Here is a 19030-nt window from a genome sequence, read left to right as displayed (position 1 = left end):
ACAAGAAGACTCAAAGTGAGTTGAGAGTAACTCACTGCAGCTTACTATGGACTTAGCATCACGGTTGTATTAATCAAATTTTCTTTGTTGATCTGCAACCAACAAGAATTGTTTATAGTTGTATAGATATACAACATATAAAAATACATAAAGATATATAGATATGTTAATATACCCAAATATCCATACATTTTTATATCCACAAATTTTATATTTTTGTGTTAAGAATTAAAGTACTTGTAGTAGAACAATAAGCATAATGTGCTCACATTTTTACTAAACAAAAAGAAATTGTGTGTGAGTGTGGATACACACATCTGCGTGCAACAAAGTATACCTAAAAGGATACCCACTAATCTGATAAGAGATTTTTTCTAAAGGAGTATGATTGAGGTATTGTGGGAAAGAAACTTTTAATATTGATGAAAAATACATGGCAAACAATTATTAAGTTTCCTTTTCAAAATGTGACAAATATCTAACAAACGTGCTCCTGTCTTATCTAAAAATTTCAATAGTTTTCTTGGAATATGCCTTTGATAAACAATTTGGGGGCAGTCACAGGGGATGGGACAGTATATTAGGGTAGGTAGAGATAAGGTAGAGATGCATGCATAAAATGCTCCTGTTGTTTCTGGGGTTTTTTTGGCCTTTCATTAGAATAGACATCATTTTATTAGCAAAGAACAGAATGTTAAGTTGTCAATGTAAATATGATATAATATGACTCTATTAAGAGACAGGGGGTCAGGGGTAGCAGTTCATGTACACACAATGCACACTGAAGGTGGGAGGTCATTCCCAAATTAGTTACAGTTTGTTAAGATAAGTTCAGGCTTCTTAGAAGTTTATTTTCCATTTAAGAAATGAAAGGTCCTCATTTATAGGAGTACAGTAAGTTGCTGACATACGAAGGAGTTCTGTTCCGAGAGCGCGTTTGTTAAGTCCAATTTGTTTGTAAGTCCAACAAAGTTAGCCTAGGTACCCGACTAGCACAATTGGCTATATAATACTGTACTGTAATAGGTTTATAATACTTTTCACACAGATAACATGTACATAAAAAACAAACACAAAAAATAAAGAAAACATTTTTAATCTTTACGGTACAGTACCTTGAAAAGTACAGTAGTACCGTGCAACAGCTGGCATATAGGGGCTGGCATGCATGTTCGCATCTTTGCAAGTTCGCAACTTGAAGGTTCGTATGTAGGGGACTTGCTGTATTTCCCAAAGAGATTCCTAATACAGTTCTTGATCTTTTCCTGGTATGACCACCTTTTAACCATACCTCTCTTCTGACTCCTTTAGGACTTAATCCAGGAGATGGATGATCAAGCTGAAAAACTCAAATGGCTGAATAGAACTGAATTAGAAATGCTTTCAGATAAAAGTCTGAGTTTACATGAAAGAGAAAAAATTTCAGAAAGCTTAAGAACTGTAAATTCGACATGGAATAAGGTGTGTGTTAAGAATTACTGTGACACCTTTCTCATGTTTACTGATTTTGTTGTTAAAGAAGTGGAATCAGGCAACTGTTTTACTTTTAAGTATACCCCAATATGGGCACATTTTATTAATGCTTACTAATATTGATAATTATATTTTTTTCATCTGTCATGGATGGAAGCATATGTTCTCAAAGAATACTTATTTTACATGGAATTTTTTTGGCCTAGGAGATTTGTACATTATATACTATATTAAATAATGAGTATATATTAGAATTAGGCAATAAAATGCTAATAATTATACTCTGAAAATGAAAGCATTAAAATAACTTTGTGATGTTGCACGTGACTTTTCACATACGTAGATTTATTTATTTATTTATTTATATTTATTTATTTATGGCTGTGTTGGGTCTTCGTTTCTGTGCGAGGGCTTTCTCTAGTTGTGGCAAGAGGGGGCCACTCTTCATCGCGGTGCGCGGGCCTCTCACTATCGCGGCCTCTCTTGTTGCGGAGCACAGGCTCCAGACGCGCAGGCTCAGTAATTGTGGCTCACGGGCCTAGTCGCTCCGCGGCATGTGGGATCTTCCCAGACCAGGGTTCGAACCTGTGTCCCCTGCATTGGCAGGCAGATTCTCAACCACTGCCCCACCAGGGAAGCCCCCGTAGATTTATTTTTAATGATTTTATTCATTCAACATGTATTTACTAGGTTCCACGTGGGATGTAATGGTATGTGGCTACAAATATGACTAAGATAAAGTCCTTTCTCTCATACTGTTACTTTTTTTGCAGTTGAAACAGAGGTAGATAAAGTAATAGATTTCTATATATTTTGGCTTGGGTACATACCATAATAGAGTGTGAGGTCTGTCTGGGACATTGAATGGATATGTTTCTGCCCTGGTTTGGATAGGTCCCATATCAGTCATTTTCCTCCCTCTCTATCCTTTTAAAATGATAGCACTCATTCTATATCTAATGATTTAGGTGCTTTATTGATCTAGCCTCTCTGCTTGAGAATTACCGTCCTGATGAGTTACTGTGATTGATGACTCACACATCTGTATCTCTGGCCTGGACTCTCTCATTACTCTAGACTTCATCACAGCTCCCTGCTCGGCATCTCCACTTCAGTGTCTAATAGGTATCTCAGACTGACATACAAAGTCAGACTCCTGATCTCCACCTCCCTCCTGTGCCTTAGTACACCTCTCCCACCTCAGTTACTGGTAATTACATCCTTATTGTGTTTTATGCCAAAAACCCTGGACTCAGTCTTATGACATGTGAATTATATCTCAATTAAAAACAAACAAACACGTAAACCTTGGAGTCACTATCATCAGCTTCTCCTTCAAAATGCCTGTCTCTTTGATGGACGGTTTGAATGGATGGCTAGATGACTAGATACATGATAAGGCAAATACAGCAAAATTTTAACAATTGTACATATTGAGTGGCACATGGGTGTTCCCTGGGCAATTCTTTCGGCTTTTCTTAGGTTTGCGAAATTTCATAAATTTGACTATTTCTCACTACCCCATGGCCACTAAGTTGTTTCAAGCCGCCGTCATCTCTTGTTGTATGATTCCTACAGTGGCCACTTCACTAGTCTTCCTGTTTCCTCCTTTTCCCTTTGTCGGTCTCTTCTCAGGAAAGCAGCCAAAGTATTTGTTAAAACATAACTCAGTTTAAGTAACTCCCCTGAACAAAGCCCACTAATGGTATTCCATCACATTCAGAGTAAAGGCCAAAGTCCTTACTGTGACTTATTAGGTTCATCATGTTCTGGCTTCCTGTTATCTCTCTGACTTCATCTGCTACTCTCTCTCCCTGTGCTGCTTTCCAGGCTTGTTGGCCCCGTGTCAAACATGCCAGACTCAGCTTGTGCATAATCAATCAGAGCACATGCATTTATTTAACACAGAGGATGTCAGTGGGTATTGTGTAGAATAGGGTATGGTAGTCACTTTGGGAGAACGATGTTAGATGGAGCCAAACCTTCCTTTATCACAGGACTTCACACAGATTTTACACTAATTATGTGAATTACGAATGTCTGAGACCAAGCAATGCTTACTCTGTAGAGAATTTCAACAAACACATTTTAAGAAATACTAATCTGAGATATTTCATTCATTCATGCTTTTATTCATTCACTTAATAGGTTTTTACTGGACTCTCATTTTATGCCAGGCACCGTTTTAAGAGCTAGGAATACAGTAAAGAGCATGAAAATGCTTCTAACCCAAAGAGCTTATTGTGGGTGAGACAAGTAGATAAGCAATTATAACAAAGAGGTATCCATGGGGACATAAAGGTGGGGCACCTATCTGGCTTTGGGCGATAACCATGGAAGATTTTGTGGAGATCATATCCAAGCTAAGATGATAAAAGATGAATGAGTATTGGTCAGATGGAGAATGGAGGAAAAGGCATTGCAGGGAAAAGAAGCAGTAAGTGAAAGGGTCTAGAGGGGACAGAGAGTGAATCTGGGTCCTGGAAGTAGCTCAATATGAATTGGAAGGACAAGAGATGCTTGCAGAGACCTAGGGGCCTCACCATGCATCACAAGGAATTCGAGTTCCGTCTTGAGGCTATTTCACCACCTTGAAAGCAGTGGGAAACTGTTGATGGGTTTTAAACAAGTTACATTTTGAAAGATCACTATAGCTGCACCACAGAGGTGGATGGAGCGAACCCAAGGATGGATATGCTTAGGACATCAGGACATCAAGTAACCCCTCTGAGCAAAGCCCACCATCCAGATCAGGGTAACTGATCTGGGAAAATAGTTAGAGTCATTAGACAACTTTGTGAAGAGAGTGTCAAGGAGGCAGATGATGAATCCATATTTGGGCACGTCTGAATGTACAGTTGACAGGGAGAGCTGGACTGAAGATACGTTTTGGGGAGTCTTCAGCCTCTTAAAACTCCACGTGATAAGTGAAACCATTAGAAACCAGGACCCAGGGAGAGAGGCCAGTATCGAGGGTTAGAAGACCAAAAAAACCTACCCTGTAGAATGTTGGTATTTGGTGGATGGGCAGAGGAAAATGAGCTGGGGAAGGGCACTTAGAAGATCAGTCAGAGAGGTGGGAGTAAAATCAAGATTGTAGAATATTAACAAAATTCAAGGGAGAGGGAGTGGTAGCATTAAATGTTGCAAAGGGGCAAGGCAGTTAAGGACTGGATGACATTCTTGATGCTAGTGGAGCTGGGGGTCAAGCAAGACTACAGTGCATAGTAGTTAGTGAAAGTGGACACAGAAGCTTAGGCATTGAGGGGGAGGAAAGCGGCGGCATTATCATTTAGAAGAACGCTTCCTCTTCAGAAAATATAATCGTCTTTATTTATATACTATCCTTCTCTCTCTGTTTGGCCTGATGCTCTAGGTATGCAGAGAAGTGCCTAGTGCGCTGAAGGAACGCATCCAGGAACCCTGTTCTGTTGCTCAGACAAGAATTGCTGGTAAGATACAGTTTAGTTCTTTACAAAATTTTTTATACATAACAAAATTTTATGATTACGAGCATTGTATGTGAATTAGAAAAACTTATTTAAAAACACAATGCAGTTGTGATTTCTTATTCTGCTTTCAATCATTTGAAAAGAACATCTTCTCTAAACACAAGACATATTTCACTGCCCAGTGTGTGCAAGGCATTCCCTCTCATGGGAGGTGAGACTTTTAGCCTTTCCTGGGACCAGAGTAGAACCAGATGCTGCTGGAGGCAAGGGAAGAGGCAAGGTGAGGACACTGGAAAATAGTTTTCTGGGGACATTTTAAAGTGAACAATTCTCCTAACTTGCTGTCCTGATTCTATTCTTATCTTACCACTCCTCGATAATCTATTCTTCTGATAGCAGCTAAGGGATGCTTTAGAAACAGGTTACGTGAGTTCTACAGTCTTACCCTGGTCCAGAAGACCGTGTGTGACCTGTCTGCTACCTGTCTCTGTAATCCCATTTCTTATCACTTTTTCCTTTGTTCATTCTGCCTCAAACACACTGGGCTTCTTGCTGTTTCTAACATGCCAAGAACATTTCCATTTATGGCCTTTGTGCTTGCTCTTTCTTCTTTCTTTCTTACCCAAATGTCCTTCCCTCAGATATTGCATGTTTCACACACTTCATTCAGTTCTCTTCTCAGATATTCCCTTCTTAGATGGGCCTTTCCTGACCTGACCACCATATGTCAGATATATCCTGTCTTTCTCCAAGATACATCCTGTTTCTCTCCAACTTCTTGCATCGGTTTTACTTCGTGACGTATATCCATTCACCCTCACCAGAATGCAAGCTCTGCGAGGTCAAGGCCTTTGTCTTACACATTCCCATACCTGTAGCATCTAGTCAAGTGCCTTGCACGTTGTAGGTTCTTAATAGATATTTGATGAAACAACGAATGAATATTTAGGTTGTTTTCAGTTTTTTAAAAGTACGAAAAGTGACAGTGAGGATTGGGCAGAATGATGTATGAGGTATTCTCTAGGGTATATGGTGGTGAATCACTGGGGTGATCGTGGTGAATATGGGCAACTTTACTTTGCTAGCTGCTGCCTAGACTAGTTGTTCCAGGTTACCCTTCCACCAGCTGAATGTGAGGCTTCTCATTGTTCTACATTGTTTCCAGCACTCCAACATTTTATTCCCAGGACCACTGTATGCTTTTTAAAATTATTGATTACCCCCAAAGACCTTTTGTTTGTGTGAGTTATGTCTATCAATATTTACCTAGTTAGAAAGTAAAACTGAGAACTTTCAAAAGTTATTTGTTTATTAACTTGTTAAAATAACAATAATAAAAAACATTCTGTTAATAAAATAATATATTTTATAAGATATTAACATAAGAAAGTATATTTTCCAAAACAAAAAAAACTTAGAAAAGTGATATGGCATTACATTTTTGAAAATCTTTAAATTTCTGCCATAAGAGAAGACACCTGGATTCTTGTATCTGCTTCTTCATTCGCTCTATTGTGATACCATATGTCATGTAGCCTTGAGTAAAACGCCACTCTACATTTGAGAAGGAATGAGCAGGAAGAGGCAAATAACTTATTATGATGATGATCGTAGTTTTGGCATCCACACCCCGTGGAAGGGTCTCTAGGGACCCAGAGCTCCCCAGACATCACATTTGGAACCTAGGACCTGTGGAGATAGGGCACTTCATTTTAATTTGTGTTTCCTCAATTACCTGTGTGCTTGAGCCTTTTAAAAATATGTTTATTGTCTTTCTTATTTCCTCTTCTGTGGATTGCTGGTTGATGTTTTTTGAGTTTGAAAAAACTACTTTTGTTACTAATTCCTTGTCTGGAATGTGCATTGCAAATACCTTCTCCCTTAATCTGTGGCTTTTAAATTTTTTATTTGTGGTACTATTTTCAGAATTCTTAAACATTAATGATCTATTAAATAGCTTTCCTTCTTGTGATTTATTTTAGAAATCCTTTATTACTTTGAAGTCATAAAGATATTCTTCTATATTTTACAATTTTAGTTTTCATATGCAGGTCCTTAATTCCACTGAAAATTAATTTTCCTAAGGTGCATGTGAGGTCAAAATCTGTCCCATCATCTTCCCGCTGCAGCCATGGCTCACCACTTTTCCCAGCATCATTTATTGACCAGTAAATTCCTCCTCATTGATCTATAATGTAGTCTCTGCCAAGGTCAGGCTTCTTTGCCACCTACGCACTGTGGCTGTTCTCTTCTAGTGGTCTGTTTGAATGTCTGGATCTGTAATACACAAGGTTAATCATTCATTATTAGCTGAGTAATACAACTAAATATCTGGTAGGGCATGACTATCAAAAATAAAATGTTTTGACTGTTCTTGGCCCTTTTCTTTCCTATATTAATTTTAAAATCAAAATTTGAATGTATAATTTGGTCAAGTTACACACAAACCTGTTGGGATTTTTTTTTTAATTGTGCTGAATTTACAGATTGACTACATTTTTTAGAAAATTATTTAAGCCTCATTTAATATACCGTATGCTAAAATGGGTCTAGATAGATCTAATAATTAATTCAACCACCTCTTGTATAAAAACTAAAGAAAAACAATTACCAGTCTCCCACTGTTCAAAATAAGACAAAAACATACAAACAAAAAATATAGAGAAAATATATATCAGATCTTCGGAGAAGACAAGAGTAAGTTCTGAGAAAACAGTCCCCCAAGACAGATTTATGGATTTGCTCAACCGAACTTTGTTAACATCTATATGTTAAAAAGAAAAAAAATTAAATCCTAAAATAGAAACACTGTTTTCAGCAATGTGACGGGGTTTATCCTTCTTGCATAAAGAGTTCATCCAAATTGATGAGGAAGCAGGTAAAGAACACTTACAGTTGTAAATTATACCGTATTTGATTACCAAACATGAAGAATATTTATCCTCACTGGTAACCAAAAAGACATGAAATGAAGCAATGGTGAAAGATGTGTGTTTATCCGTAGAGACAGAATTTTGTTTGTGTGGATGCAGGATGTTCATCAGTTCCACACACTGCTGGAAGTCTAAATTTCCAACTTTGAAGGAAAACAATTTGGCAATCAGTAGTAGATACATTAAATTTTTTCACATTTTTTAACCTAGTAATTCTGTTTTGGGAAATTTCTACTAAGGTGGCAATCAGAACTGTAAAGAATACACAAAAAGATACTTCTTGCAAGTTCTTTTTTTTTCTGGTTTTTGTTGTTGTTTTTCTTTTGCAAATTTTTTTTTAATTCAACAAATATTTATTGAGCACCTACTATGTGCCAGGTATAGTTCTAGGTGTCAGGGATTCATCAGTAAATACACATAATAAATAAGTGAAATACATGGTCTATTGGAAGAAAAATAGAGAAGTGTAAGAGAGACTGTGCCACTGAGGTTGGCTGTGGAGCAAATGAGGAAATCAAGTGTGCTGAGAGGATATTGAAATTTTAAAAAGAATATCAAGAGACCTCATTTAGAAGATGATAAGTAGGCAAAGCCCAAGAGCAAAAGCACTCTTTTTGAATTTCCTTAATATTATTCTTTTTGTTCTCTGACGCAGTGTTGTGATAGGAATTTAAATATCCTTGACAGATGGCTATAGCTGCACCTGTGTTAAGTTCTATGCTTCTTTACACCCAGTTTTTTTCCAGTTTTATTAAGAAATAATTGACACACATCACTGTATAAGTTTAAGGCATACAGCATGATGGTTTGATTTACATGTATTGTGAAGTGATTACCATAAATGGATCATCTTCTCATATAGATACAATTAAAAAAAGAAAAAAGGAAAAAAAAATTCTCCTTATGATGAGAACTCATAGGATTTACTCTCAACAACTGTCCTATATATCATACAGCAGTGTTAACTATAGTCTTCATGTTGTACATTACATCCTTGGTACTTGTTTATCTTGTAACTGGAAGTTTGTACCTTTTGACCACCTTTCTCCAATTTCCTCTCCCCCCCCCTTCACCTCTGGTAACCACAGGTCTGATTGATCTCTTTTCCTATGAATTTTTTTTCTTTTTAGATACCATATATGAGATCATACGTATTTGTCTTTCTCTGTCTGACTTACTTAGCATAATGCCTTCAAGGTCCATCCATGGTGTCTAAAATGACAGGATTTTCTCATTTCTTATGTCTGAATTATATGTATACATTTCAATACTAACCCCTTATCAGATATACGGTTTGCACATATTTTTTTTCCCATTCTGTGTAGGTTGTCTTTTCACTTTGTTGTGTTGATGGCTTCTTTTGCTGTGTAGCAGCTTTTTAGTTTGATGTAGTCCCACTTGTTCAGTTTTGATTTTGTTGCGTATTCAAAGAGTCAACACCATGACCCAGGTCAAGGAGCTTTATTCCTCTGTTTTCCTCTAGGAGTTTCATGGTTTCGGGTCTTACATTTAAGTCTTTAATCCATTTTGAGTTAGTTTTTTGCGAGTGGTGTAAGACATGGGTCCAAATTTACTGTTTTATGTGTGAATGTTCAATTATCTTAGCACCATTTATTGAAAAGGCTATCTTTTCTCCATTGTATATTCTTGGCTCCCTTGTCAAATATTAGTTGACCGTATATGCAAGCTCTTTTTTAAAGTAAAAGTTCAGGAGTAGTCTAAGTATCCAGCTGTAGGAAAAGAGGTAACCAAAAGTTAGAGACTATATACATAGATTATTACATAGGTGTTCACAGTGATGTTTATTAAAAATGACTAATGCTCATGTTGTAAAGGGAAGTGAAAAAGAACAGAAAATTACAAATAAAATGGCTTTACAATTAAAGCAAAAACATCTTGACAAAATAAAATAACACTCCTAATTTTCTCATGGTTGATGTACTTTTTATTTTATTTTCTCTTGATATCAGCGTTAGTTACTTTTGAGTTATTGCTGCCCTAGAATGTGGTGAGACTGTGTGTTTAATTGCCATTATGGCAACCAAAGACATATAGATACTTCAGGAAATACCATTGCCATTTCAGTATTAAAAAATAAAAACCTCTTTCAATTGTTTTACTTAAACTAAGTTTTACATAAATACACATACATGTCACCATTACATCACCACAGTCAGATTATCCTGCTGTGTTATTGATACTTTGCTATGTTTTTTATTTCAGCTCATCCCAGTGTCCAAAAGGTGGTGCTAGCATCATCTGCATCAGATATTCCTGTTCCGTCTCCTCGTCCTTCAGAAATTTCAGTTCCTGCTGATCTGGATAAAACGATAACAGAACTGGCCGACTGGCTGGCGTTGATCGACCAGATGCTGAAGTCCAACATTGTCACCGTCGGGGATGTAGAAGAGATCAATAAGACAATCTCCCGAATGAAAGTAGGTACCTAGTGTAAAGGCTTGTCATGGAAACACCAAGATCTGTTTGGATCACTTTTGTTTATCTTAAACTCTGGGAGAATGAGCTTTAAAAAATTCTTGACCTGTCAAACAGCCATCCTGGGCTAGCTCTGACGAGTAAAGCTTTTCTTGCATTTGTGCTGTTTTCGTAAGAACAGGTTTAACAACGTGAGCTGTAGAGTCACTGTATTTTTATGATCTAAAACTGATATCGTAAATCCAGCCACATCAGTATAAATGTAAATTGGTGTTACATTTAATGCCTAGTGTCATGTAGAATAATTTGTTGAAGCGCCTTTTCAATTTATATTTCATAATGAGCTTATTTGTTTAATTGCTGACATCATAAGTGAGAATATCCTGACTATAGTTTTATTTCTATACATATGCCATCTAATATCAATTTGTAAAGTTCTTTTTCCACATTTAGTGTGTTTTTGGTACTGGGCTGTGTGCTGTCTAGGGATATTGAAAAGAATATACCAGATAGAAACTGGGAATGAACCATGAAATAATAACAGCTCTTGCTAACTCTTATTAAGTGCTTAATGTATGCTAGGTATTTTTCTGAGTATTTTACATGTATTATTTCATTCACTTTAATAATCTTGTGAGGTAGGTATCAGTTTTATTCCCATATTAAAAACATGTGTGGCCAGGCACAGTCTAATAAAAGATGCGGGACAGGTACACGCCACCTGTAAGGGGGAGCCAGAATGAGGAAAGGGATTACATCCACAGTGAAGGAAGGCAGACTACATGGGATTTTGACATTTAGAGACAAAATAAATGGCATTCCTGGTATAAGGACCAGGGTGAATAAAGACATGAGGTGGGGAGCATGAAGGATATTGGGTCAAGAATTGTGCAGGAAAGAGGTGTAGTGGGAAGTAAGAGAGCAAAGGCAGCTCAAGTTCACATTGTGAAGGAGCTTGTAGACCACGCAAAGCTCTTCGGACGTTTAGTCTGTAAGCAGTTGCCAAGCATCTTGTTTTTCCCTTTCTCTTTTTTAAATTGTGGCTGGAGACTGTTGATAACAATGCTGTGCTTGAGTAAGAAGACTGGGAATTGTGCACGAGATGCTTCAAACAAGGAGAAGAGCCCTTGCCGAGGGGCTGAGATGATGCTATTGCAATTAGCAGAAATCAGGCACAGAAGAAATGGAATGTGGATGAGGGTTTGATTGATTTAGTTTCAAATATGCTGTGTTGAGAGGCCCTTATGCCATTTGGAAGGAAATGATCAGCATTCATTGAACTGTCTCTTTGCGATTCAGGATTAGAAGTTGTGAGTAGGCCATTTAGAAATAATATTTGACACTGTAGGAATAATTGAAATCTGAAAAATTAGTGAACTCACAGAGGAAGAGCTGGGAGAGAATCTTTGGAAATTGTGTTTTCTAATCTTTATGGCTATTAGTTCTATACTTAAAACACACCATTTTCCTGATATTGCTAACTTTTCTCCCATATTTGTTAGTACTAAGGGACACAAACTTTCTAGAGCAGCAGTTTTTCATGTCTAAGATTATTTAATTTGCAGTTATTCCAATTAGGATTTTTCTAATACTTTACCTCCATCCCTGTAGATGCCATTAGTTTATGTTCATATCTGATGTAGGACAGATATGCAAAGCATCAGCTGCAGAAATCACTGCTGATGTTTTGAAAGCACTTTTTAGTTTTCAAAGAGATTTTCTTCGTTTAATTTCCTCAGAGTTGATATAGCTGAACTGCAAGCATTTTATTATATCTTTTTGTGAAAATAAAAACACAGAGAGGGCTTCCCTGGTGGCGCAGTGGTTGAGAATCTGTCTGCTAATGCAGGGGACACGGGTTCGAGCCCTGGTCTGGGAAGATCCCACATGCCGTGGAGCAGTTAGGCCCGTGAGCCACAACTGCTGAGCCTGCGCGTCTGGAGCCTGTGCTCCGCAACAAGAGAGGCCATGATAGTGAGAGGCCCGCGCACCGTGATGAAGAGTGGCCCCCGCTCGCCGCAACTAGAGAAAGCCCTAGCACAGAAACGAAGACCCAACATAGCAATCAATCAATCAATCAATCAATAAATCTTTAAAAAAAAAAAAAACAACAAAACCACAGAGAGGTAAAGTGCCTTGCCTGGTGATCCAGGTGATAAGTGGGAGAGCTGAGACTTGAACCTAGGACCTCTGACTTCAATTCCTGCACTTTCTCCGCTACGTCACTGATGCATCACTATCTCTTATAGGAGGAAAACAACAACTTTGATGTCAGCACACCAATTTTGCTTTGTTACTATTTTATCATATGGCTTATTAACCTATTTTAACAATCATTTTGTCTTAACAGATCACAAAGGCTGACTTAGAACAGCGCCATCCTCAGCTTGATTATGTTTTTACATTGGCACAGAATTTGAAAAATAAAGCTTCCAGTTCAGATGTGAGAACAGCAATCACAGAAAAATGTAGGTTTTTAAAAAAATTATATATCATCATTCACTTTCCCTGAAAATGGTAACACACACACACACACACACACATACATTTTTGAAGATTATTCAACCAGAAATTAATATTATTTGATGATTTGATATTTGATACTCTATTAATAACATAGCTTTCCCTTGTTTTTTATTTTTTGTGAACATTGTCATAATTCCCTTATGAATTCCTGAAAGTATTAATATCATTACTTTTAAGTAATTACTGATACATTGAAGTTTTTTCTTTTAAGTTAGAATTTCTTTTAAAGGAACCAAAAAAAACAAAAGTTAGAGAAACCCATAGGAATGCAAATCCATTCTTCTGTTATATTCACGGAAACCAAATCTTACCGTGTCTCTTAACTCATCTTCTCAAAAGTCATTCCAAAAATATTTATTGAGCAGTTACTATACACCTGTGTGCCTGGCACTAAGTTGGGAATACTTTAGTTAAATACAAAATAAAACAAAACAATAATTAAATGCAAAACAGCAACAACAAAGTTCCCTGTTTCAAGTTTGCTTTCTGGCTTAAAAGCATCCGTTAAATCTGTATGACGTACAAAACAAAGTCAAAATTCTCAAGAATGTCACATAGGGGCAATCACTGTCTGCTTCCATCACTCCCTTTCTCTCTTTAGCCCTCAGCACTGTCTGTAACTATTCTGTACTGTATATATGCTTTAAAACGCCCTGACATTTCTTAGTCTCCTTACCTTTATTCACGTTATTTTTTTCTTCTTGGTCTCTCCCCAGGTGAAATTCTACTCAGCAGCTAAAATGTCACCTTCTTTTTGAAGTCTCTCCCACCCTCTTTTAGTCTCTGGTGAACTATATTTTCTATCTTTAGTTCCTGCTGTGACCTTTTCCCCCATAATTTCATTGTAGATCTCACAGTTAATTCTCTCTCCCCTCCATAGATTGTAAATACTCCCCTTTTTGGCCCTGAGGGCTCCCCCAGGGCCCAGTACCAATTAGTTACTTAATAAATATTTATTTGTGGCAGAATATAAACTGGAAGATATTTTATTACCTAGTCTAATATTTCTGAAGGAAAGTCAACTATTCCCCCTATAAAAACTGTTTTGATTTCAAAATAAATGTTGCAGCAGCAAGGTTATTATAAGAGATGAGTTAGCAGAGAACTTTTAGTGTGTCACAGTATTAGTTTATTTTTACTAAGTAAGCCATTTTCTTTCTTTCCCACCTTTTTTTTTTTTTTTTTTTATTAACTGGTGGATTGCTTCTGCCTATCGAACTCTGGAGTGACCCTGTTTCCCATCACGTGGCAAAGGAGCTTCTCAGCTTTGGTGACACCAAACTATTTACAAAGGCTTCTCCACTTTGCGTTTTCTACCATCTTTTGTTTTTTCCTCCACCCCTCCTTTCTGTCCAAAGTTTGCTTTGAGGTTTTCTTCTCCTGAATACCTTCCTTTTTCAATTTAACTCCCTCTTTTTGTTTTCTCTCAGTTTTTTCTGGTATAGAGGCTGCATGGTCCATATCACTATTCATTATATGAAAAACCACCCTCAGCCAGAGGGTACTACCAATAGTAACTTGCTTTTTGCACTTATTTCCAATGAATAGGATAATTTGCTTATCTTTTATGATAAACCTCTGATACTTGCTGTCACTTGATATCTTTAATTTTATTTGTTCAGTATTAAAGGATTCTATTAGTTATAGTACTTTATGTAACTTTGTAACTGACAAGTAAACCATTACAATAAATTTTCCCTCTCCCTAAGTTAAAACGTAAGCAATTTCTTTAAACTGTTAGATAAGACAGCATAAAATAATCTCACTGAACAATTTTTTAGAATTATTATACATAAGTATAATTTACATTTTTCTGAACAGTCTTAAACTGATAGCTCTTAATGGTTTACTATAACCCAGTATTGTTTGAAGAATTTTACCAAAAGGTCTCATTATGACTTAGCTGCAATGTTATTTTTTAGTTAAGTTCTTCTTGGCCTGGTGCTTAACTATAGCCCTTCAGTCTTTCTGGCATACAAGGCATCTTCTAGAAGTTTGTTTCTAGCTTTCTACCTACTTATTACGAATGAGTTGTTGAAGATATTTAAAGTTATTGCTTACTAGTACTTCAGTTCAAATCATGAATTGCCCCTGAAGTAATTAATCAAAAGTTTAAGTTTCCTTAGATCTCTTTTTCCTTGACACATGTTAAAAATACAAGAGGAAAGAAAGTAGGGGAGAGAAAAGGAAAAGAGAAAGAGACAGAAAGAGAGAATGAAAGAAAGAGAAATAGAAACAATAAAAAAGAGAGAGGAAAAGAGCCAATATGGATTTTTTTTATAATAAAAAACTGCTGGGTACCTAGAACTTGAATCTAATTTACTTTTAGCGCTTCTCTTGAATATATAAAAACACTTCCTTTTAGAGAGGTATTATGCTACAGTAAAACAAATGTGAAAAGTATTCTTAAGTATTTTATTTTCTTTTAAAATCAATACTACCTTAGAGCATTTCCTTAGAGGATGACAAGTGACTATATCTTTGGTCATAAAGTTCTCTCATAATGTACTGCTAAAATCTACCTTCTTCAAGTTCTGTAAATATAAATTAGGTAGGAATTTATTTTCTTTATAATTTTCGGCTTGTCAGTTTATAATAGTATTTTTATTGTGAGATATTTTAATGCATTTAAAATAGAGTTTAATTCAAGATTTTTTCTTCAAGGATGGTTTCAGAAATATATCAGTCATACAGTGTGGCAGACATAATAAAATTCCTTTAAAATGTATGTACCATTTTGCCTCCTTTCTCTTTTCTATATATAACCTTATTTGTGATGAATTTGGTATCAGGTATTTCTTCCCTTTCCTGATAGTTACTTTCTGGGATTTTAAAAAATATATATAATGCCTCCTCCAGTGGAAAAGGTCAAGAACCAGTGGGATAGCACCCAGCATGGTGTGGAGTTACGACAGCAGCGGCTGGAGGACATGATTATTGACAGTCTTCAGTGGGATGACCACAGGGAAGAGATGGAGGAGCTCATGAGAAAATACGAGGCTCGCCTCTATATTCTTCAACAAGCTCGAAGGGATCCGCTTATCAAACAAATTTCTGATAATCAAGTAAGACTCATTAGATACTTTCTGGCATTATCACTTTGTGGGATGTGCTTGTTTTGTTCTGTTGCTAACTGTAATTTTTAGGACCCTTGTCATAATGTTTTCCCAAGTGCTTAGAATGTACACTGAAATTTATAGAAAGAATTTGACGAGGAAGGTTTTTGAAAAATTTCTGGAGGCATAACAAATAGAAATGTACATGTATCCTAGATTTATAGCTCACTGACTTTTTGCAAATGGAACTTACCCATGAACCAGCATCTAGAAAGAAAACATTTTCAGGATCCCAGGAACCCTCCTTTTGTTCCCTTCCATATCTACCCTGAAGGTATTTTTTTTATTTATGAAATCTCCTGAGACTTTCATTTGAGGGCTACTGTAGTGAACAAATCAAGTATTAAGTAAGTTTAGTTTCTTTTAATACCTTTATAACCAAACCATTTTATCAATATCATCATAGCAGGTACCTTTTTTGTGATTAGTTTGATTATAGAGTTGATGATATTGAACACTTATGGTATTTTTAAAGTGCTGTTTTAAATCTCTACAATCATAGAAAATATTCTTGAGTTGGTGGTTATGGTTGTTAGGTTATACTTCGGTGTAACATTTATTTACCCTTCAGATAGCCTAAATGAAAGTGTACGCTTGTGAAGAATATAATAAAGGGTATATGGGAAAAGTCTCAGAGAGTGTTTTTATTCTTCAGACATGTAGACTTTCCATGGTTACAACTTAAAAAGCAAGTGGCCAGGTATCCTGGTTTCCTGGATCATTCTCTGTGTTTATGCTATCTGCTGATTTGTCTTCACCAAATGACTCAAAAGTAATAATCAGCAAAGCCCCTGGACACTTAACCAGAGGAATACAGTTAAAAGTGATATCAATGTTTCAGTCATCATATTCAGAATATTCTTTTCTTTTTTTTTTAATACATCCTTATTGGAGTATAATTGCTTCGCAATACTGTGTTAGTTTCTGTTGTGCAACACAGTGAATCAGCCATATGCACACATATATCCCCATATCCCCTCCCTCTTGAGCCTCCCTCCCATCCTCCCTATCCCACCCCTCTAGGTCATCGCAAAGTGCCGAGCTGATCTCCCTGTGCTATGCTGCTGCTTCCCACTAGCTATCTATTTTACATTTGGTAGTGTATGTATGTCGATGAATACTCTCACTTCGCCCCAGCTTCCCCCTCCCCCTCCATGTCCTCAAGTCCATTCTCTATGTCTACGTCTTTATTCCTGCCCTGCCACTAGGTTCATCAGTACCATTTTTTAAAAATTAATTAATTAATTAACTTTGGGCTGTGTTGGGTCTTTGTTGCTGCTCGCGGGCTTTCTCTAGTTGTGGCGAGCGGGGGTACTCTTCGTTGCGGTGCGCGGGCTTCTCATTGCGGTGGCTTCTCTTGTGGAGCATGGGCTCTAGGCGCGCGAGCTTCAGTAGTTGTGACTCACGGGCTCTAGAGCGCAGGCTCAGTAGTTGTGGCACACGGGCTTAGTTGCTTGGTGGCGTGTGGGATCTTCCCGGACCAGGGCTGGAACCCATGTCCCCTGCATTGGCAGGTGGAATCTTAACCACTGCACCACCAGGGAAGCCCTGTACCATTTTTATTTTTAGATTTCATATGTATGCATTAGCATACGGTATTTGTTTTTCTCTTTCTGACTTACTTCACTCTGTATGACAGACTCTAGGTCAATCCACCTCACTACAAATAACTCAATTTCATTTCTTTCTATGGCTGAGTAATATTCCGTTGTATATATGTGCCACATTTTCTTTATCCATTCATCTGAGGTATCACCTCACACGGGTCAGAATGGCCATTATCAAAACATCTAGAAACAATAAATGCTGGAAAGGGTGTGGTGAAAATGGAACCCTCCTGCACTGTTGGTGGGAATGTAAATTGATACAACCACTATGGAGAACAGTATGGAGGTTCCTTAAAAAACTAAAAATAGAGCTACCATATGACCCAGCAATCCCACTACTGGGCATATACCTGGAGAAAACCATAGTTCAAAAAGAATATTCTTTTCTAATCAGCAGCGTAGTTCTATTCTGGAACTTTAGGGTGGATTTTTCTGCTAGTCGCTACAAAAATCATTTTAAGAACATTCATTTGTCATTTAGATTTCATGGGGAGTATCTTGATACAAGAGCTCTCAGAGGTGGAAAAAAATTTATCAAGGAACCAATGCCTTTGGACATACAGCATCAATTTAGTTTATTCAAGCAACTCTCAGTAAACCTTGCTTAGCTACTGGATCCACCCAAGCAGTTAACTTTGTAAACAGTGATACACAGTGATCCAGGAACAAGAAGACTTCCATGTTGTTGCCGTTTCCATATCTTCAAGCACATATAGAGGAACTAACTCTATAGTAAGTTCATTCCTATAAGATACATGTTCCTGTAAGGATCAGATATAGCAGTAGGAATGAAAGAAGACAACTGGTTTGAGGAAGTAAAACATATCAAAGAAGAAAAGACAGTAATCTTTTAATGTTATCTGCTATGTACCTGATCACTTTTCACTTCCAGAATTATTTTTGTTTGAGCTTACAAGAGTTTGTTTTATAATTTGTTTCCTTCTTTTGATATCTGTGTCTATAACATATTAAAACCTACCGGGAGGACCAGTGTTTTGGTCATACTTGTTATTGAGTGATCCAGTCTAACAATTACATCTGAAATTACACCTTAGATGTTGCTTCAAGAACTGGCTCCTGGTGCTGGTATCGTAATGGCATTCGACAACGTCCTGCAGAAACTGCTGGAGGAATATGGCAGTGATGACACGAGGAATGTGAAGGAAACCACGGAGTACTTGAAAACATCATGGATCAATCTAAAACAAAGGTAATGCTAAGGCCCTGGCAGGTATATGTATGTATGTATGTTGTCAAGTTGAGAATTTGATTGCTTTGACTTTCTCATGGAAGCGTGTGGAACAGGTCACATATTTTATTATTATTTTTAAATGTTTATGCTGTACTGAGTTAGTATTATCACACTTAGTACAGAGTGTATATTTATACATTAGGTACTTGAATTTCTGCAATGGAATTTTTCCTTGAATGAGTCTAAACCTTGCCCGTGATCATTTTATGTGTTCTGATTTTCTTATGCCTCTTGG

At 37.0% G+C, this 19030-nt stretch overlaps 1 protein-coding gene across 10 annotated transcripts in view; it reads left to right on the top strand.

Annotated features, from left to right (window-relative positions):
* UTRN (utrophin) overlaps positions 1 to 19030 on the top strand; it is a 504261-nt gene that overhangs the window by 227807 nt on the left and 257424 nt on the right. For all 10 annotated transcript variants that reach the window (XM_036870974.1, XM_036870970.1, XM_036870976.1 and 7 more), the window contains 6 exons: positions 1312 to 1461; positions 4850 to 4925; positions 10082 to 10296; positions 12645 to 12762; positions 15680 to 15885; positions 18599 to 18753. In XM_036870974.1, the coding sequence (XP_036726869.1) occupies positions 1312 to 1461; positions 4850 to 4925; positions 10082 to 10296; positions 12645 to 12762; positions 15680 to 15885; positions 18599 to 18753 (920 nt within the window). The remainder of the gene's footprint in view (positions 1 to 1311; positions 1462 to 4849; positions 4926 to 10081; positions 10297 to 12644; positions 12763 to 15679; positions 15886 to 18598; positions 18754 to 19030) is intronic.

The sequence above is a fragment of the Balaenoptera musculus genome, chromosome 12, assembly GCF_009873245.2.
Source record: "Balaenoptera musculus isolate JJ_BM4_2016_0621 chromosome 12, mBalMus1.pri.v3, whole genome shotgun sequence".
NCBI classification, from domain to species: Eukaryota; Metazoa; Chordata; class Mammalia; order Artiodactyla; family Balaenopteridae; genus Balaenoptera; species Balaenoptera musculus.
The sequence above is the reverse complement of the archived record's forward strand: the minus strand, read 5'-3'. Positions and strand labels throughout refer to the sequence as shown.